Raw genomic sequence first — 22,678 nt, forward strand, 5'->3', positions numbered from 1 at the left:
ATACCACAAGGTCTGTACTTATGCTGGTATTTCCCAAAGCAATTCCAAGGATCCCTGGGGTCATCAAGAGCTTTGTCTAGTCAAGGTAGTTTCTCTTGGTATTAGGATATTTGTGCTTTTGACAATGTCTATACTTTTAATAGTGGTAAGGATTGCTTATGATGGCTGATGAAAACAAGCTGTAATCTGCAGGGGAGTCATCCAAAAAAACCCCATTCATTGAATTATTAGGTTGGGTATTTTTGTGTGTGTGTTTTGTTTTGTTTCCTACCTGTGGTAACAAAGAAAGTATGGATGACAGGAGGAAAATGGTGGAATATTTGCTCTTGAGAAGTGGTATATGGCTTTCTAGAAGCTTAAGAACTACCCCCTGAAGCATGCACATATATAAAATGCCACTAGGAAATAGGCATAATTAATGTAATGGGGCTAGAATGTATCATGAAATCAGGATTAAGGAAATGTACCATAGAGGAGAAAAATCCTCGGGTCAAAAGATCAGTGCACTGCCATTCCCCATGATGTTCACTTCATCATATTTTTTGTTTCTTACAAGACGGTAATATTCCATTACATTCATGTAACATAACTGGTTTAACCATTCTTTAAAAAATGGGTGTCTACTATGCTTCTAGATCTTTGCTACCATAAAAGTGCTTCTTTAAAACATCTGATGTTTATGGGGACTCTTTTTATCATTGACTACTTTGGGTCTTGGTAATAAAATCATGGGTTAAAAGGTATGGAGATCTTAATCACTTCTCACAATTCCAAATTCCTTTCCAAATGGTTATACTGATTCACAGCTATACCAACAATGCATTAGTGTCTTTAACTTCCTGTAACCCTTCAAAACTAATTTTTAAAAATCTTTCATTGTCTTTGCCAATTTACTAGCTGTGAAATAAAACTTCGGGGTTCTTTGAACATCAGGCTTTTTTACATTTAAAAACCATCAGGGTTTTTTAATATTTCTCTTATCAGTGATTTGGAATGTTCTTTCAGTATGGTTGATAGTTTGCAATTCTTTTAAGAACTATTTGTTCATATTCTTAGACAATTTATCTACTGGTGAATGATTTTTGGTCACACACATGTCTGGATAACCAATCCCTGAGAAATTTGATACAGCTTTTTATTCCTGTTCTGCTGTTTCCCTTCTTATCCAAAGTGAATTAATTTTGTCTGTACAGAAGTTTCTTAATGTCATGTAATCAAAATGATGTATTTTAGCTTTTGTAATTTCCCCTACCCCTTGTTTGGCTAAATACACATTTCCTACAAAATTGCTGTGAATGATCTACTCTCTTCTAATTTTTAAAATGTTATGATCTTTATTATATTTGGGTCACATCTATTGTGAATATTGTGAAATGCATTGTAAGATATTCATCTAAGCCTGATTTCTGCCAAACTGCTTTCCAGTTTTCCTATAAGTTCTTACAAATAAGAATTTCTTAAGTAATTTATGCATTGAGGTTTTACTGAGTTTCATTGTTTCTAATTCTCCTATAGTCTGTTCTATTACTCTACTTCTATATTCATTAACCGATCAATACCTAGTGGTTTTGATGATCGCTGCTTTAATTCCCCCTTCATTCCTACCTTAAAAATTTTTCCCTCAATATTTTAGACCTTTAGTTTTTCCAAATAAATTCAGGTATTATTTTATTGAGTTGTATAAAGTACCCTTTGATAGTTAAATTTATATACATTAAAATTGTATCTTAACTTTGGTAGTATTATCATTTCTATCATATTGGCATGATCAAGTTCTAAGCACTAAATACCCCTCCAGTTATTAAAGTTGTTCTTTATTTCTTTAAAGAGTACTTTGTAATTGACTCTATACAAATATATTTTTTAATATTTTGGGAGACTGATCCTCCCAAATCTTGTGTTTTGTAGTTATTTTGGATAGTGATGCTTTATTACTGCCTCTTGAATTGTTACTATTGTACAGAAATACTACTGTAGTGTTTTTTTTGGGGGGGGGTTGGCAGTTCACAACTTTGGTATCTTTGCTGATCCCCTAAGATTTTCTAAGTAAATCACAACACAAGCTAACAAAGATGATTTTATCTCCTCTTTACCTATCTTTACACTTTTATTGCTATTGTTAGCATTTCTAGAACTATACCAAATATTGGAGAGAATGAGCATCACTGCTTTATTCCTATATTTATTGGGAAAGTTTCTAGTTTATCTCCATTGAATGGCATGCTTCCTTTTTGTTTTAGATACTTTTAATCCATTTTTATAAAAGATCCCTCTGTGCCAATACATTGTAGGTTTTTCAGCATGAGTTGTGCATTTTGTCAAAGGCATTTTATGCATTGAGAGAATCAAGTGGTTTGGGAAGATTTTGTTTTTAATCTGATTATGTTAATTATTCTAAAAAATATTGAAGTAATTTAACTTAGAATGTAGATGCAATATAACTTGGTACATAAGTTTCATCTTGATATTAATTTCTTGTCTGTGATACCTTTTAAGAGAATTTAGTTTCTCAGTTTATGTTTTACTTTTTGCTATACTTTTTAACCCATGAATTCAGTCTCTGCCTTTTTTTTTTAACTTCAGCTGAAGCATAACAGATTTTGCTCCAGCTCCCTATTTTAATTCTGTGTATATCTTTCTGTTTTGAGTATCTTTCTAATAAACAACATATTGTTGGATTTTGGTTTTTAATCCATTCTGCTATCCTTTTCTGTTTTATGGGCTAGTTCATCCTCTTAACATTCATAGTTATGACTGTGCATTTCCCTCCATTTTATTGTCTTTTCCTCTTTCTTATCCTTTATTTGAGAGTTTGTTTTGCTTCTGATTAATCTCTCCCTTTAACTCCCTTTCCTTTTATTTCTTCCCCTTTTGTTTAGCCATTTTCCTTCCAATTTCTCCACTGGATTAAATATATTTCCATTCCCAGCTGTGTGTGAATGGATATTCTACCCTCCTACCAGCAGTTCAGCTGGGAGTGAGGTTCAACTGTTGCCTATTCCCTGCCCCACCTCATCCCCTTCTTATGCAACCTACTTATGTGAAATAATTTTCCCCAATCTCCACCCCCACCTTTCCATTCTTCTTTTAAGATCATCCCAATATAACAGAACCATTCCTAGGCTATTTAATTAGACATTTTCTGTGACCCTTGAGGATGACACAATTCTTCAGGGAGAATTATCTCCTCATGTAAGAATGTAAATAGTTTATTCCTTTTTAGTCTCTTTAATATTGCTGAATTATATTTACTGTGTTTCTATGTCAAAGTTTCTACACAGTCCTGGTCTTTTTATCAGGAATTCTTGGATGTCCCCTATTTCATTAAAATATCAATTATTCCACTTGCAGGATTATATTCTCCTTTGCTGTATAACTTATTCTTGGCTATAAGCCCAGATATTTTAACTTTTAGAATATAATATTCTAAGATCTCTGCTCCTTTATGATGGCAGCTGCTAAATCTTGTATTATTCTGACTGTGGCTCCTTTGTATTTGAATACTTTCTTTGTGGCTGCTTGGAGTATTTTTTTTCTGACCTAGGAACTCTAGATTTGGGGTATAATATTCCTGGGAGTTTTCATTTTGTAGATTCTTTTAGGAAGTGACTAGTTGGTACTTTCTTTTTTATGGTTCTAAGACACCTGGGCAGCTGTGGTTTTTGTTGTTGTTGTTGTTTTATTTCTTAAAATATGATGTCTAGGCTCTTTTTCTCCCCATCATGGCTTTAAGAGACTTCAGTGATTCTTATATCATCTCTCTCTGATCTATTTTACAGGTCATTTATTTTTGCTCTGAGATACCTTGTATTTTCTTCTATTTTTTAAGTCTTTTGACTTGTTTTAGTATTTCTAGATATCTCATGGAGTTATTAGCTTCAATTTGGTTAATTCTAATTTTAAGGAAGTTATTGTCTTTGCTAACATTTTGTACCTTTTAACTAAGTTGTTCGGTCTCTTTCTATATCTTTCTTCCATAAAACTCATTTCTTTCCCAATTCTTTACTGCTCTCATTTGGTTTTGTTTTTTTGTTTGTTTTGTTTTGTGGGGCAACGAGGGTTAAGTGACTTGCCCAGGGTCACACGGCTAGTAAGTGTCAAGTATCTGAGGCCAGATTTGAACTCAGGTCCTCCTGAATCCAGGGCCGGTGCTTTATTCACTGCACCACCTAGCTGCCCCCTCTCATTTGGTTTTTAAAATAATTTTTAGCTCTTTAAAAAGCAAACAAAAAACTCCCAACCTCTTTCAGGAATTCTTATTAGGCTTATGCCCAAACTGTGTTTTCCTTTGAGGTTTTGCTTATAGATGTTTTATAATCATTTTCTTCTGAGTTTGTGTCTTGAGCTACCCTGTCACCATACTATCTCTTTAAGGTGGGATTTTGCTTTTGTTTGTTCATTCTTCCAGCCTACTTTTTGACTTTGAACTTTATGTTAGGGCTAGGCTCTGTGCACTTTTAGGAATGAACTAAGATTTTGTCTTCTTAGATCCTTCTGCTGCTTTCTGGAAATGTTGAAAGTTGTTATTGCAAAATCTCAAGGATAGTTCAGCCGGGGAAATGCAAAGTGATATGATCCATGGACAAGTATGCTCATTACCCTCCTGTTCTAAGCTCTACAAGTTTCTAGGTTTATATCTGAGCAAGGTGCCTGTTGTCTTGTCCCTGATTGGTCATTCTAGTAGACTGCTACTGGACTTGGCCACTATCTGACAGCTGTGAAGCTCTGCAGATTCAGAGAAACTGAATTGTAGGCTTCCCTTTGGTCTGGGATTCCAGTCCTGGTTATTGTACTTTAGGCTTCACCCTAAGCTGAAAGCAAGAACTGAGTTTCTGCTCTGCTCCTGAGGCCAAAGCCACCCAGCTACTGTTTGCTTGTGAACTCATTCCTTACTCAGTACAAAGCTAGGGCCCATGACTAAGACCACTCACTCTTCTCCCACCTCTGGCACAAGCCCCCTTCTTAGTCCAGGAGGATTAGATAGAAAAATACATACTGTTTGTGAAGCTCTCAGATGTCTTTAATAGAGCATATCTGGGGCAGCTAGGTGGCGCAGTGGATAGAGCACCGGCCCTGGAGTCAGGAGTACCTGAGTTCAAATCCGGCCTCAGACACTTAACACTTACTAGCTGTGTGACCCTGGGCAAGTCACTTAACCCCAATTGCCTCACTAAAAAAAAAAAAAAAATAGAGCATATCTGAAGTAGATATGTCTGTAATTCATGCTGATCCTGATTTTACAAGAAAATTTCATGAAAACAGTCAGAAAAGTGGCTGATTCTAAGAAGCTGGAATCTAAACTAAACTATAAACCTGTCTAATTATACTTCTTAAAAGACAGCATTAGGGGCAGCTAGGTGGCACAGTAGATAAAGCACTGGCCCTGGATTCAGGAGGACCTGAGTTCAAATTTAGCCTCAGACACTTGACACTTACTAGCTGTGTGACCCTGGGCAAGTCAGTTAACCCTCACTGCCCCCCCCCAATAAATTTGAGGAAAATAATGTATGTATTGGATGTGATGTCATTAAAAGTATATTACAGGGGCGGCTAGGTGGCGCAGTGGATAGAGCACCGGCCCTGGAGTCAGGAGTACCTGGGTTCAAATCCGGCCTTAGACACTTAACACTTATTAGCTGTGTGACCCTGGGCAAGTCACTTAACCCCAATTGCCTCACTTAAAAAAAAACCCAAAAAACAAAAGTATATTACATGTAAAGTATTAATGCATAAATTCTATGCACTATACCAGCGCAAAAGACTATACATTTGTCAATGTTGCATTTGTTGTAGCAAATTAGAACACTGTAAAGGGGTGATAGGAGAGGCAGTTTGTACTTCTGTTATTTTGCTATCTTGACTCTCCCCAAAAAAATCTATTTTAGAAAGTGATTTTTAGGAACTTATTTTACTTGGGATAGCAGTGTGTATAGATTTCATGCCCTCAAATGTACTCACATAACTATGTACTCACTATGAACCATATGCTATCAATACAAGTAAACAACAATGGCTTAACTCTTTTGGAAGATTTTAGCAGATGCAGTTTAAATGAATAAAGTACTAGTTTAGGAAAGGGTATCACATATAAAATAAATTATATTTCTAGCTGTTATTTTTACATGATCTAGATTTTCCAACATATCCTTCCCAGAGAGCTATTCTTTATAAAGAAGAATAAACCGGGGGGGGGGGGGCGGGAAACAGTTCACCAAGATGAACTTATAAATTGAAGAAATTTGACACAGTCTATAGTGTAACACACCCATAGTCTCACACCTTTGCAAAAGACAGCAGGGAAGAGGCTTCTGATATCTCTTCTTTGGGGTCAAACAACTGTCATTATAATTTTACAACATTCATTTTTTATTGTTTTGTGGTTGTTCTTTCCATTTATATGTTTGTAACAATTGTGTACATTGTTTTCCTGGTTCTGGGTACTTCACTTTGAATCAGTTCTTGTGTTTCCCTGTTTCTCTGAATTTATCAGATTCCTTGTTCTTTACAGCACAATAATACTCCATTACATCCACATCCCATAACTTGTCTAGCCACTGCCTAATCACTGGGCATCTCCTTAGTTTCCAGTTCTTAGCTAATACAGAAAGTGCTTCTATACATATTTTGGTGCATATAGGGCCTTTCTTTTTATCACAGACCTCTACGGGGTTTATGCCTAGTTGTGCCTAGTGGAATTCCTATGGCAAAGGATACAGTTATTTTAGCCACTTTGTTCTCATCATTCCATACTGCATTCGAAAATGGATCATTTCATGGCTCCACCAATAGTGCATGATTGGGTTTGTCTTTTTCACACTCCCTCCAACATTAGGCACTCCCTCTTTTGTCATCTTTGCCAATTTGCTGGATATGAGACAGGAACAATTTGGAGAAAGGCTGAAGTAATTCACAGGGAGATAACATGGTGTAGCAAATGAAAAGCTAAACTTAACAGTCAGAATGACCCGGGATCAGGACCAACCTCTGGGAGAAAATAGAGGTGGGCAGCCTGTTCATATCACTTAACTTCTTGGTGACCTAGGCAACCCATAGATTCTAAGCTGAAGAGAGGGTGCTGACCTGCACTGACAGAGGCAGCTTCCTCATGTATACCAATGAAATCACAGTCTAGTATGTATGTCTCTCCATCAGTTAACCTAACCTCCTTTCTCAGTCCCCAGTAATTTAGCTATAATACTTAACAAAAGTATATAGTTCATTTAACTTGCCCACATAAATCCTAGAGCTGCTCATTATTTGCAATGTCAGATTACTATCTTCGGCCAGAATCTTTTTTCACAGCTGAAAATGCTGACAGAGAGCTCCCCTAACTGAAAGACAAAATTCCACAATAGTAAATTCAATTCTTTGATCTAAATATGATTGTGGCCAAAGATTTTGAATTTTCTAACAGAATATACCTCTTTCCTCTCAGCACAATGGGCATATCTTAGGGCTTAAAGAAGAGTGAAGGAGGCAGTATTCTCTGAAGTCTACACCTTGAATGATCTTTCACATAAGCAGAAAAAGGAAGCATCTGAGAGCTGTGTAACCTCCCTCCTCAGCTGTTTCCAGAGTGCTCCCTCATTCAGGGCAGGGTCACATTCAGATGTGCCTTCAGATAAGCACCAACCCTAAATGTGAGCTTTTTTTATTCACTCTTCCTCCTTTCTTTCCATTTCCCTGATTTCCATTACTCATCTCCACCTCTTTTTTACCCCTACCATACAGAGCCAGTTACAGTCTTCACTGGAACATCTGCAGTCAATTGGACAGTATCTACCAGAGAGGATCGGGCAGACACCGGGGGACAGACAGATCAACATTATGGCATCAGCAGGTTTACAGCTCCTTGCTTTTATTTTAGCTTTATCTGGCATCTGTGGCACAATCACGGCCACACTATTGCCAAACTGGAAGGTAAATGCAAACACGGGTTCAAATATCATAACAGCTATTATTCAACTTCAAGGGCTGTGGATGGACTGCACATGGTACAGCACCGGGATGTTCAGCTGTACACTCAAACACTCAATCCTCGCCCTGCCTGTCTATGTGCAGGCTGCACGGACATCCATGGTGCTCTCTTGCATCCTCTCAGCTTTGGGGATTTGCGTTTCCACAGTGGGCATGAAATGTACACGGTTAGGAGGGGACAGAGAAACCAAAAGCCGCACTATTTTTGCAGGAGGACTATGTTTTATTCTCTCAAGTGTATCTGGTTTAATACCCACATCATGGTACGTGAAGGAGATCGTTTCAAATTTTTGGGACCCAACAATCCCTGAGCACAATAAGCATGAACCTGGAGGAGCGATCTACCTTGGCTTTATTTCAACAATGCTACTATTTGTTGCAGGTGTGATTTTCTGCACTTCCTGTTTAAAAAGGCACCAAGGACCTAGGCACTACCCCCCTAAGCAGCAGGGTATCCAAACCACCCAGTCAGAGAACAGTGCAGGCTATAACCTGAGAGATTATGTATAAATAATTGTGTACTATAGATGGGGAATGAAATGTCAGAAATGTTTATTTTTTTTTACTTTAGATGAAAAATTAAAATCCTATTTAACTGTCATTAGATGTTATACTACATCACTATTAACAAGGTATTTTACATTCCAAGATTTTATTTTATTTTATTTTTTGGCTGCTGGTTAATTTCACATTTAATACTCAAGGTTTATTCGAAAAAGTGTTATAAAGCAATTGGTGGCTAATTAATGTTATAGCTTACTTGTTGAAACATTAGTTTAAAATGGATTAACTACGTTCCAAAATGTGTGTTTCTGATGTTTCATTTTGAATGTTCAATAGGACTAAAATTCAGACGAAAGCTCTATGTCTTGCTTTTAACCAGAAGGAACATCTGTTTTTGCTTTCCAATTCTCTAACACCATGGTAACTCGGTTCTTTTTTTTAAAAAGCCACAATATATAATTGCATGTCAGGAGCTGAAGAGCTGTCACTGCCATTCAGATATTGCCAAAAATGTCCCTCCCAAGCCCCCACCTGCTGTTCAGTATCTCTGGCCCTGTTTTTCTTTTGCATGTCAAAGGAAATGTTTACATAAGTTTCCAACTGTTGCTAATCTTTCAGCCAAATAGTTCAGACTAGATCTAAGAGGGAACAAATTGGTAAATGTCAGGAGAAAGAAAATACTTAGGACCTTTAACCTACTGAATATAAGCTATATGATAATAATACATGGGAAAAAAATAACATAACTATTCTTACTACTTACTTACTTACTTATCCTTCCTACTTCCATATCTATCAAAGTATGAGCTCTTTAGGAAGTATGCCTTCATTTACTTCTAATCATTCAGATTTTCCACCTCCATTTTAATCTTAGATAAATTGTCATGTATATAGGTAACAAATGTTTATTTCCAAATTCTTCCTCCCTTTATTTCCATGCCTAAATGGTCACCATTCCCCTTTAAACAGATAAGCAACCTCCAATAAAACAATTAAAATGAAGGTGTTTTGAATAACAGAAAGTATTATATCGCTATTTTGTTTAGGTCCAAATCTCTAATGGTGTAGGGAACTCCTAATATGGAAACTCCCTCTATCAACACCAGCTGTTCTGCAACTTATAAAAATCTCTCAAAAGCTTGGCATGAAGGCACTGAGAGGTTAAGGGACTTATCTAGGGTTACATTGCCAGAATGTGTCAGAGGCTGGCTCTGATCACTGGTCTTCCTGACTTCTATCACTACGACACTTTGTCTCATAAATCTAAATTTACCAAATACCAAACTGAAATCTGGAAAAGAAAAAAAAAATCTGATTTTCATGTCTATTTAGGTAGAAAGGAAACAAGACAGTCTTGATTTGGGAGTATCCAATAAAGTTTATATATTTTATATGTATATGTGTGTATATACACACACATATTTATACATATACTTATATGTCAATTTTATAGTCAAGTAATATAACTTTCCAATTATTTTAAAGTGCTACAGAAATACTTATTGTTACTTATTAATGTATCTTCATTATGACACAAGATGATGAATTGCTAATATAGTAATGTCACTGGAAATAGTAAACTTTTATATGTTGCTAATAAAATATAAGATTTTTGCTTGTGCATATAGGGTAAGCAAACTTTCAAAATTATCTTACTGCATATTACAGCAGCATTATAGTGAAATTTTAAAGAAAACAACTAAAGTGAAGAACTATTTCATAAGAAAATCACAGATGGTTCTATAGCTTTTCAAAATGTTTTTAGTTTAATTGTTCATGGTCGTCATTTTCATTTTCTAAATGAACAAATGAATCTAAAGAAATGCTGTCTGACAAAACCTGTAAAAGATACTTTATATTTTAAATGGAGTAATTTTGCTTTTGTTATCTGTGATGTTAAGTTACTTTGCTTAAATGTGACTGGATTTACACTAATCAGTTCCATATGTGCTAACAGAAAAGAAAAATGTTTTATATAATCAATCAAATTAGTTTGCAATATTCTTTTTTTGTTTGTTTTGTTTTTGTTTTTTCGGGGCAATGAGGGTTAAATGACTTGCCCAGGATCACACAGCTACTAAGTGTCAAGTGTCTGAGGCCAGATTTGACCTCAGGTCCTACTGAATCCAGGGCCAGTGCTTTATCCACTGTGCCACCTAGCTGCTCCTGTGCAATATTTTTTATTCTTCATTTTAACAAATTCTCATATTTAGATATGGACAGGTCTAATGTTTTAGGAATTCCAACAAGCAAGAAAGAATTTATTAAGAACTTACTCTGTGGGGGGCAACTAGGTGGTACAGTAGATAAAGTACAGGCCCAGGATTCAGGAGGACTTGACTTTAAATCTGACCTTAGACACTTAGTAGCTGTGTGACCCTGGGCAAGTCACTTATCCCTCATTGCCCCTCCCCCCACCCCAAAGAACTTATTCTGTGCTAGGTATTTTGCTAAGTTCTGAGGTTACAAAGAAAAAACAAAAACTGTCCCTTACCTCAAGGAGTTTTCATTCTAACTGGAAAGATAACTAAATAGATAAATGTAAGATACATTTAAAGTAGACATAAGGTAAATAGAAGGAAAGACACTAGCACCTTGGGGAACAAGCATACTAATGATGAAACACTGTAAAGTCTGAACTCAAACTAAGGTAAGAACTAAAAATCTGTAAGCTCTGTCCTGTACCGCTCTTTGTTAGGGGAAGGACATAATTAATCAGACTGATGAAAAATACCAACCTAGGAAGAGCTGGCTTTTCTCTTTAATATGCAAATAAGTACAAAGGAAATTTAGGAGAACATGTTCATTCAAAAGTATTTATTTGTTTTGATATATTTAAATTAGCTGTTACAAGTTTTGGAATAGCTTTTGAGTTTTATTCTTTCTATTGGCTGGGATAATTTGTATTTTACCTTTAAAGATTTTCCTTACAGCTCCTGCTGAATTGTAGACAGTGTGAAGGCAAGAGTAAAACAATAAGATTCTGATCACAAGTAGTAAAGTAATTGGAAAAGGTATTAATATTAACATATGATCGGAAAGCAAGGTCTGCTAAGAATATGCCAAAATAGATATCTACTTCAATCAGTAGTGATCTCACTATCATTACAAAGAATGAAAACACTATCCATTTCAACTGTGTATTTCTTTATTTTCATAGGGAACTAAAAGTTCCTTTTATAGAGGAATACTACTGGTTGTGAGATTTAAAATTGGATATTAGATCATTAGCTCCAGTAAAACGGGTTCCCTCTCTCATAAATGAGGAACCATCTGTATAGAGGACAAGATCAGGATTTTCTAAAGGTGTATCAAAAAGATCGTCACGGGGTTTTTCAGCCATATCAACTAAAGAAGCACAGTCATGCAACGGTTCCCCCGAGAATGGTAAGTTAGGGAGTAGTGTTGCTGGATTAAGAACTGTGCAGCGTTTTAAAGTGATATTCTCATTACCTAACAGGGTTATTTCATACTTAGCCAGCCTTTGATCTGAAAAGGCTTGTGTCCTGTGACGTAGTAAGAGAGCCTCCACTTCGTGAGGGCATTGCACAGTTAGAGGGTTACCTAGGACTAAATCAGAGGCTTTTTCTACCAAAAGCGCTGTGGCCGCCACTGCTCTAAGGCAAGGTGGTGCTCCAGCCGCTACAGGGTCCAGCTGAATTGAATAGTAGGCTATAGGACGTTGGTTAGGCCCCAGTGACTGAATCAGGACTCCAGAAGCCACCCCCCTTTGTTCATGCCCAAAGAGAGTGAAAGGCTTACTATAATCTGGCAGTCCTAGGGCAGGTGCTGATAACAAGGCCCGTTTTAATTCTTTTATGGCTGAGAGATGCTGGGGATCCAACTGTAAACTGTCTGGAACAGAACTTTTTGTAAGAGCTATGAGGGGTTTAGTAATTTCACCAAAAGAGGGTATCCATTGTCTACAGTACCCAGCTGCTCCCAGAATGACTCTCAACTGCCTCTTAGTAGTGGGGGCAGAGAGTTGTTGAATGGCCTGGACTCTCTTAGAAGAGACAGAGCGAGTTCCAGCAGCCAAAATAAATCCTAAATATTCTACCTGGGGCAAACACCATTGTACCTTTGTCTTGGAAACCTTGTGTCCTCTCTTGTGCAGCTCCAGCAGTAAGTGACGGCTATCTTCCTGACAAATTTCAGCATTAGGAGAGGCCAAAAGTAAGTCATCAACATATTGTACTAGTATGGAGCCCTTAAAGGTAATAGAGGCCAGATCCTGCTGTAAAATTTGGGAAAATAATGTGGGACTGTCTACAAATCCCTGTGGGAGTCTAGTCCAGGTCCACTGTCTATTTTTCCAGGTAAAAGCAAATAAATATTGGAAGTCCTCATGTACTGGTATGGAGAAAAAGGCAGAGCAAAGGTCTACCACTGTGAAACATGTAGATTCATAGGGAATCGATGAAATTATCGTAGCCGGGTTTGGAACTATGGAATGTCTAGGAATAACATAATTATTATTCGCTCTAAGATCTTGCACAAAACGATAAACAGGTTTACCATCTGGCCCAGGCTTGGGTTTTTTAACTGGCAAAATGGGAGTATTGCATGGAGAGTAATGACATGGAATAATAATACCCTGGCTTTTCAAAGCCTCAATTATAGGGGTGATCCCTTCTATTGCTTCCCTAGACAATGGATACTGTGGAATGGAGGGGGGTGGTCCCCCCTTAACTTTAAAGGTAACAGGCATGGCAGACTTAAGGAGCCCCACCTCATTAGGGGATGAGGCCCATAAAGACTCAGGAATGTCAGAGGGGATTTTGGATACCTCCCCTGCTGTTCCTTGAGCTTCTGTAAGTAAAATTGGTAATAAATGAACAGTATCCTCTGACAATTGTAAGGAGACAGCCCCATCTGGAGCACAAGATATGGTTGCTCTAAGCTTGCAAAGGAGATCACGACCTAATAAATTTACAGGGGCATCAGGCATGAGTAAAAATGAATGTTCCACTGTTAAGGGCCCCATAGATACCATGCGAGGATTCAATTTTGCCACTCTCTGGCTCTTTCCTGAGACTCCCACTACATTCAAAAATCCTACAGGTCTACACCCAGCATCTGGTTTGCTTACTAATACTGATTTAGAGGCTCCTGTGTCTAGCAGACAATCATAATAAGTCTCCCCCACTTTTAAGGTGACATGTGGTTCATTACTCTGGGGAGGTGAATGGACTGGCACAAGTGCATTCAAAAAATCCGGATCTGGGAATATATGGCTTTCATTATCTATGTTCCATTCCTCCCCAAGACACCATCATTCCTGTGTCCTCTTCTGAGGGGGGTCTTGGTTACCACTATTCTGGTACTGCCTTTCTGTATTCCTCCAAAAAGATCTATTTCTATTTTGATTTCGCCTGTAATTAGAATTAGAATTTCTTCTCCAAGTCCTACATTCTCTCAATTCATGCCCCTCCTTACGACAGTAACAACACACCTTAGTGTCCTTGCTCCGGTGTCCACATGGCTGACTAGGAATCGCTGGTGCCAGAATGCTCTGTTTAGGGTGATCTGGATCTTCCTCACGTGAGTCAAAGACATAATTTGCAAGTTCCTTAATTCTATCTACTGAGAGATTTCTCCAGTCTGGACATTGTTTCAGAAAGTATCTGCGTATTTCTGGCAGTGAATTATAAACAAATGTGTTGAGAATGATACAGGAATCTCTTAAATCTACTGGATCCAATCTGGTGTACTGTCTAGCGGCCTCACAAAGTCTATCATAAAATCTGTTTGGTCTTTCATTAGCCTCCTGAGGTAGGCTTAAAAATTTCTGCCAGTTTTCCGGTTTTCTAGAGCAAGATTCCATTCCCTTCAGAAGTGTTTCTCTAGCATCTTTTAATCTTTGGAAATCCCTATCATCATTATAATTCCACTCTGGATCCTTTAGAGGCCATTCCACATCGGCCTTACCTTTCGCAACAAGGGCATTTCCTGCTGAGATAATATCTGTAATCTCAGTTGGGGACAGTAAAGTTTCCAAAAGGCAAGTAACATCAGCCCAACTGGGTTGATATGCATTAAATATAGTCCTTAACTGTGAAATTACAGTGTTTGGATTTTTCTCAAAACTAGGGATGATTGATTTCCATGCGCTCAAGTCACTTGGTCTAAAGGGGCTATATTTTCTGACTTGAATTGGCACTCCCTTCTTACTATGTTCTATAGCTTCCTGCAGAGGGAGTAGTTTCTGCTGATCTGATTCTGAACTTGGATCATCTCTAGTAGAAACAGCCATTTTGAGGTCTCTCTCCATATGTGAGAGTTTCCCCCACATCATAACAATGATAATAACAAAAACAAAAAAAAAACAACAAAAAAAAATAAAATCCTTAGTCGTATGAACTATGGATGTGGTATTAAAAGGTATTTCAATTGCAGGCATAAAATTTCTACTTATATTAAACGTATTTTCCCAAAGATTCTCACGTATACTATTATACAAAAAACTTTTTGCTGCCTGAATGAGGAAAAAACCAATAATGTTATGAAGGACCATTGAGTAAACTATTCCTCTAAGTCGGGATGTTATGCTGTCCCAATACATTCCGATGAGAAAAATCAAAGGGATGGTAGAATATTCGAGCATCTTGCCCTTTAAACTGGGCTGGCTTTTCTGTTTAAAGCAAGACTTTTAGAGGCTTAAAGTCTTTAAGGGAGATTAGACAAAGGGAAAGTCCGCGGGGGGGGGGGGGGGGGGGTGTATTTGGAAAATCCACCGAATTAGCCGGCTTATGGCCAAACTAGGGAGGGTGGGAGGGTCCTTAAGGTCCCTTCGGGGTCGCCAAACTGTGAGATTTAAAATTGGATATTAGATCATAAATCTCCCCTACTTAACCCTTCCCTTAATTTATCTCCCAGACTAGTAAATGGAAGAAGCTTCTGGTTTTCTAGATAGAGCCTTTATTGTATATAAGGTGTTGTTGATTAGAAGGATAGGAAAATAGAAATACAGTACAAATCGTCTTAAATCTAGGCTTAGTCTATATTCCTTATAAAAACTCACCAAACCGATTTAGGCCACCTTTGGAGTGAGTCAGACCGTCTGTGCGGCGCCGCCAGGAGTCCCGCCAAGCCGGCAAAAAGGCTACTCCCGTTCTCTCCACCCCGGAAGTCAAAAAACCCGGCAGGCAGTCTGACATGCGCAGCAGGCGGACTGTACCCGGCAGGCAGTCTGACATGCGCAGCAGGCGGACTGTACCCGGCAGGCAGTCTGACATGCGCAGCAGGTGGACTGTTCATCTCCTCCCCAAAAGGGTGGTCCTTGAAAAACTGGCGTCTTTCAGTTATCCTAACCGACTGTTAAAAACTTCCATATTTTACCACATGGTAAATAGGCTCATGAATTTACAACTGGACAAGAGACCTTAGAGTTCAATCTAATAAATCAGACTGTTGCTCAGGGTGAATGGAATGATGCTAACTTACAACAGTGAGAGGACAAAATTCCTCTATTCTTTTTTATTTCCATTTTTCTTTGCCTTTTGACTGGAAAACAGAACAATGATAACTAATGGGGACAATATGAATAAGGTGATAGTAAGAGAACACTAAGTTGCCTGAAATAAAATCAAGGTACCTGGCCATGAGGAATTATAACTTCAGAAACTGAAAGAATAGGCAGATGTGATTGCCACTGACAATAATATCTGAAAGATGGTGAAGAATGTGATATATATCACAAGACTGGAGATGGGCAAATGCTGTCTCAGCTTTCAAAAAGGGAAGAGAAGAGAGTCTGCAAACAGTTCAAACAGCAAGCTTAAATTTAATTCCTAGAAAAATCCTAGAATATTATTACTTTTAAAAAAAGATGAATGACAAACATGAAAGCAATGATCACAAAGACCAGCACTGTTTCATTAAGAATAGGTCTGATCATCCCCCAAAAGAGAAAAAGACCCATTTGTGCAAAAATATTTTTAGCAGCTCTTTTTGTGGTGGCTAAGAATTGGAAACCAACTGAATGCCCATAAATTGGAGAATAGCTAAACAAGCTTTCTTATATGATGGTGATGGAATATTATTATGCTATGAGAAATGACAAGCAGGATGATTTCAGAAAGGCCCAGAAAGACTTATATGAACTGATGTATAGTGAAGTGAGCAGAACCAAGAGAATGTGCACAGAGTTATTCTCAGCAATACGATGATCCAAGACAATCCCAAAAGGACTAATGATGAAACATACTATCCACCTCTAGAGAAAGAACTAATATTGTTTGAAGACAGACTGAAGCATGTTATTTTTCACTTCTTTTGTCTTTTTTCTTTTATTCGAGCATTCTTGTACAAAATGACTAATATGGAAATTTTTTGCATAATTGCACATGTATAACCCATATCTGATTGCTTACCACCTCAGGGAGGGGTGAAAGGAGGGAAGAAGGAGGGATAAAATTTGGAACTCAAAACTTTAAATAAAATATTTATTATTTTAAAAAAAGAATTGGTCTAGTCAAACTAGCTTTGTTTCCCTTTTAAAAACAATGTTACTAGATTGGTAGATCAAGGAAATGTTGTAGATTGTTTACCTAGATTTTAATAAACCATTTGTTGGTCTCACGCTATTCTAGTAGAAAAGATATACAAATGCAGGCTAGATGATAGTTTAATTAGCTGGATCCAAAACCAGGCAAATGACTGGATGTAAAGAACAGTCATTAGTAGTTAGATTTCAACTTGAAAAGAGGTCTCCAACAGAATGAGTCCTTGGCACTGTGCTGTTTTTCATTTTTAACAATGACTTGGATAATAGCACAGGTGACAAACACACTTATAAATTTATATACAATAAGATAACATGCTGGATGCCAGTATCAGAATTCAAAAAAGATCTGGAGAAGTTAGGACATTGGGCAGAGAGTAACAAGATGAAATTTAATAGGGACAGATATAATGTCTTACACTTGTGTTCAAAGGAAATGATTTTACAAGTATAAGATGGGAGAGGTATGGTTAGACAGCAGAATGTCTGAAAAAAATCTAAGAATTGTAGTTGACCACAGGTTCAATGAGTCAGCAGGGTAATAATGGCAGCCAAAAACAATTAATGTAATGTTGAACTGCATTTACAAAGACATTATCATTGCTGTTCAGTTGTTTTCAGTTGCGTTCTACCCTTCATGACCCAATTTGGGATTTTCTTGGCAAAGATACTGGAGAGGTTTTCCTTCTCCAGCTCTTTTTACAGATGAGGAAACTGAGGCAAACAGGGTTAAGTGACTTGTCCAGGAAAACACCAGAAAATCTGTGTAGACCAGATTTGAACTTAGGAAGATAAGTCATCCCAACCTCCAGGCCTACCACTCTATCCACTAAACCACCTAGGTGCCCACCTTATAGTATTCAGAAATAAGTAAGTAAGAGGCCCATAAAACTCTGCCATGGTCAAAAAACATGTCAGGCATTGTGTTTATTTCAGGGCACCATAGTTAAGGATGGACATTGATATGCCAAAGAACATTTACAGGAGGACAAGCAGGATGGTGGAGAGCCTTGAGCCCATGTCAAATGAAAATCCTGAGAGGACTCAGGGGGCAACATAATAGCTGTTTAATTATTTCAAAGGATGTTATAAAGAATAGCGATTAGACTAGTTCAGTTTGGCTCCAGAAGAAAGTATTATAACAATGAATGGAGTTTATACAGAGGCAATTTTAGACTCAATGGTAGGATAAGCTTTCTCATATTAGTTCCTTCTATAAATGGAATAAGCTGTCTCAAAAACAAATGGGTTCTGGCTAATCAGAAGTCTTCAAACAGAGGCTGGAAAACCACTTGTTAGCTATATTGTAGTGGATAATTATTCTGGGGTACTGTTGACTAAGTGTATCCCAAGGTTCCTTCTAACTCTAAAATTCTGTGATTCCTAATTTTAAAACATGCAGGAGTTATTAAAGCTGATTCACCCATTGAAATACTTTACATAAGCAAAAATTAAAATGTAATCTTTTAAATTATCCATAAGTACACTCAACAGATTGCTTAAATCAAGAGTACTACCTTGTTTTATAATTATGTTTAATTAAGGATTTGTATTAATATTTTCCAGAAAACAGAATGAGAAAAGATAAATTTATAAGTAACTATAGGAATCTTAACTATAAGAAAATGGTAAAAGGGCCTTGAAATAAGATTGATGTTATTTAAGATAAGAACATTTTATAGTTGTTAAAACTTTAAAATGTTTTGCTAAAAGCAAATTTAATATTCTCAACAGGTAAACTATGTCCCATAGGGCAAACTTCGTAGGCTCCTCCATAATCTATTTCAATTTTTTCATTCATCAATATATTTGTTAAAAGAATGAGTGAATTAATTCATTTGTTCATTGATGCAATGCTTAGTGAACACTTACTATGTAAACAGCACTCTACATACATAAAATATGTACATATCTCTTAAGGAACTTAAAATCTTCATGAGTCAAGAAGATATTAATACACAAATAAAATGTTTAAATCGTAATACAAAGCAGAATCTGGCTAAAGATGTATTTGTAAAAGTGTAGGTAAAAACACACATTTTAAATCAATTAAAGTGGGTAGGGGCAGCTAGGTGGCGCAGTGGATAGAATACCGGCTCTGGATTCAGGAGTACCTAAGTTCAAATTTAGCCTCAGACACTTGACACTTACTAGCTGTGTAACCCTGGCAAGTCACTTAACCCCAACTGCCTCACCAAAAAAAAAAAAAAATCAATTAAATTGAAGAAATCTTTATTAAGTACTATTATGTAGCATTTAGCAGAAAGCCTGGTAAAAAGCAGGGATTTAATAAATGCTTACTGACTATGTATGGGGCACTTAATTTTTGAAGAAATAATGAAATAGCCATCAATGTGGTTAGAAAAAGAAAACATATAGTTGCTCCCCAAAAGACATTTTTCCAAGACTGTAATTTATCTCACAGGAGATGAAATGCTAAGTTAACTATAGGACTGATAAGAATTCAGTGACAAGTTTGACATTTTCTAAACACCTTCAAAAATTCTGAACTAGATAGATATCTAGAATCCAAATTCTGAGGCTTTTTACTGACACCAAATTTAGACAATAAACATAGACTTTGGCTAATATAATTAACTATAACAAGAGTTACAATGAGTAAAGCAATGGCCACTTCCCTATATGACTGAGTTGTATATGCTATTGAAAACAGCATACAATATAATGAACACTATGCCTTATCTGAATAAAACTAAAAATTAGTACAGTATTGATAGTTTTCTCTGATGACAATGACTACTCCCTTCCCCACCACCCCACCACCCTGCCCCAAATGAATTTCCCCATTCTACAGTTATAAAAACAACATCATTAAGTGGAAAGATACTGAACTTGAATTCCAAGGACCTGGGGTTGAGTCTTGGCTCCACTACATTTTAGCTGCATGACCTTGAGAAAGTGACTTAACCTAAGTCTAACTTTCTTATCTATAAAATAAAATGAATAATAATTGTTCTATCCATCTCTCCCAGAAGTAGTATGGTCTAGTGAATAGAGAATCAGTTTCAAAGCCAGGAAGATCTAGGTTCAGCTCTCACAACTGATACATCCTGGCTACTGAACCTCAGTGCCCAAAGGCAACTCTTTTAGACTTTAATTTGCAGGAAAGTGATTACTTGCACTATCCTAATGAAATCACAAATCTAGTTCTTAATGCAACACGCATTCCAAATAGGATAAATAAACATTTATTAAGCAAAGTGTGGAAAAAAATTAAAAAAATTTTTTTTTAAAAAGCAAAGTGTAGGGCATTATTCTGAAAAGTGCTTTGTAAATTAGAAACATTATATAAATGCCAGCTATTATCATAATCATTAGTTACAGCAGAGATATCTTTGGCCCAGGAAACTCTTGATTAGGGCCCAAACCAGATGTAATTGGGAAATGATTAACAAAATAAATAAAAATATGATACAACACAGGCAGTGTTAATTTGTGGTTTTCTAAGTCAGTATGCAGCCCTCAGGGATCTATTTCTATTTTAGAGTTTGACAACACTGAAAAACAGCTTCTAAACAGACCACTAATGATAACTAAATATACTGAGGCCAATTATCAGTCTAATATTTTGATGGAGCCTGTCTGTCTGGGGAATCCCTCCAATGATGCAGATCACAAATTTTGTGTTCTCATTCTTCTTGTCCAGATCTCTTCATATGCAGACATACCTAGTAAACACACTGGAGGCTTTCCTCTATTTGATGACTTCAGGAGTATAAAGGTAGCATTTAGACTGTCTTTTAGTCACCACTGTCACTAGATGATCAGCACATAGTTCCTATGTAGGCACTCAGATCCTGCCTCTTTTATAATTTCAAATTACTTTGAGTTATGAATAACTTGTAATCACTCAGAGATGTGAAAAATGAGAATGAAGAGAGATTCCATAAGAAAATCTAGAATTAAAAGTCAGTGACATGTGGTGGCAGCACGGAATAGCAATTTTGCTAGACTTTATATTTCAGAGCTCTAAGTGTGAATGAGACATTTCTGGTACTTTCATATTAAATGTTTTATAGTAGCTCCCTGAGCAGTGAACAAGCCATTTGGTCCTCATGGATACACTTCTTTTTAAAAAATTTTCATATTTAGCATTTTATTTTTCCCCAATTACATACAAGAACAATTTTTAAAAACCATTTAAAAAACTTCGTGTTCCAAATTAACTGTTTCTCCCTGTCACCTCTACTCTTTAAGAAGGCAAGCAGTTTAATATAAGTTATACACATATACTCATGTAAAACATTTTCATATTAGTCATACTGTGAAAGAAAACAGAAAAAAAACTCAAGAAAAATAAAGTAAAAACAAATTATGCTTTAATCTGTATTCAGACACCATCAGTTCTTATGGATAGCATTATGGACACACTTCTTTTGCTGAGTACTGCTGTGTCTATAATTTGGCACTTTCTAATCTATAACATACCTGCATTCAAAATCTAAAAGCTAACATTCAAGTTACACAAGTTACTCTCAAGATGAGATCTCTTAAAAAGCAAAATAAGTTGCTTTGTTGAAATGAGTTATCTGCTTACTAAAACTTAATAAAACTTGGAAGACCAACCCAAAAAATCAACATGATATATTTTTGCTTGAGATGTCTTTTTCTGAGGAAAAATATATTTCAATTAAGACAACGATCAAGTGGAAGTATTATATATGTTATAGTTCTTATTTTTTAAAAAGAAAATAAGGGGCAGCTAGGTGGCGCAGTGGATAAAGCACCAGCCCTGGATTCAGGAGGACCTGGGTTCAAATCCAACCTCAGACATTTGACACTTACTGGCTGTGTGACCCTAAGGAAGTCACTTAACTCTCATTGCCCTGTGAGAGAGAGAGAGAGAGAGAGAGAGGGAGAGAGAAAGACTGAAGGAGCTGGTCTGCATTCTTATGTAAGTTGGGTTTTAGAGGCTGATTTCCTGAGCTGAACTCTCTCTGCTAATAACGGCAATTAAAAACTTACCTCTGGTTTGGGAACAAAAGCGCGGCCTGGAATCGTAAAGGAATGCTCAACCTTGCAGAGATACTGGGCCATGATGGAAAGTCGACTTCGCTGTTTACTTCCTGTATTGGCAGTCAGTCGCTAAGAAAAAAAAAAAGTGACCGCCATATTAGCACAAAATTAAGTCAATCAGACAAGATAGAATAAAAGCTTGATTATTTAGATGTATTTTTGTGGAAAATTGGTGGCTGATTTGAAAAAACAACAAAGGAGGTGCTTATTAATAATAACAAGCATTTAGGTTTTTGCTTCAAGGTTTGAAAAAATCACTTTACAAATGCAATCTCATTTTGTCCTTACAATGGTCCTGGGAAGTAGGAGTTGTTACAATCTGAATTCTACAGGAGGAAAATGGGGTAGAAGAGGCTGTGGCTTGTCCTCATGTCTGAGACTGGATTCGATTGCGCTACCTAGATGTTTAAATGCTTGATGAATGATTATGCTATTGCTGACAGTCATGACTTATTCTCTTTCCCTTGGCTTCTGGAAAACTAACCTTGCTTGGTTCTCCTCCTACCTATGGGATCATTCTCTCTTAGTCTCCTTTGCTATATTCCACTAACTATGGACACTAACTAAGGCTCTGTATTGGACCATTTTCTTTTCCCTTTCTCTGCTCCCATTGGCATTTAATTCTTGAATTCCATAGAGGATAACTCCTCCCAG

General features: G+C 36.9%; 2 protein-coding genes across 2 annotated transcripts in view; one reads left to right on the forward strand and one right to left on the reverse strand.

Moving 5' to 3' along the window:
• Positions 1–22,678, reverse strand: part of TFB1M (transcription factor B1, mitochondrial) — a 74,129-nt gene that overhangs the window by 20,048 nt on the left and 31,403 nt on the right. The window contains exon 5 of the mRNA XM_044001917.1: positions 21,974–22,093. Within this exon, the coding sequence (XP_043857852.1) occupies positions 21,974–22,093 (120 nt within the window). The remainder of the gene's footprint in view (positions 1–21,973; positions 22,094–22,678) is intronic.
• CLDN20 (claudin 20) lies at positions 7,828–8,487 on the forward strand. Its single transcript, XM_044001918.1, has one exon. It carries the CDS (start codon positions 7,828–7,830, stop codon positions 8,485–8,487), a length of 660 nt encoding a protein of 219 aa, XP_043857853.1.

Source organism: Dromiciops gliroides, chromosome 4 (genome assembly GCF_019393635.1).
Source record: "Dromiciops gliroides isolate mDroGli1 chromosome 4, mDroGli1.pri, whole genome shotgun sequence".
NCBI lineage: Eukaryota > Metazoa > Chordata > Mammalia > Microbiotheria > Microbiotheriidae > Dromiciops > Dromiciops gliroides.

Coding starts and splice junctions, on each gene's coding strand:
- CLDN20 (XM_044001918.1), top strand. CDS start 7,828: ATGGCATCAGCAGGTTTACAGCTCCTTGCTTTTATTTTAGCTTTATCT.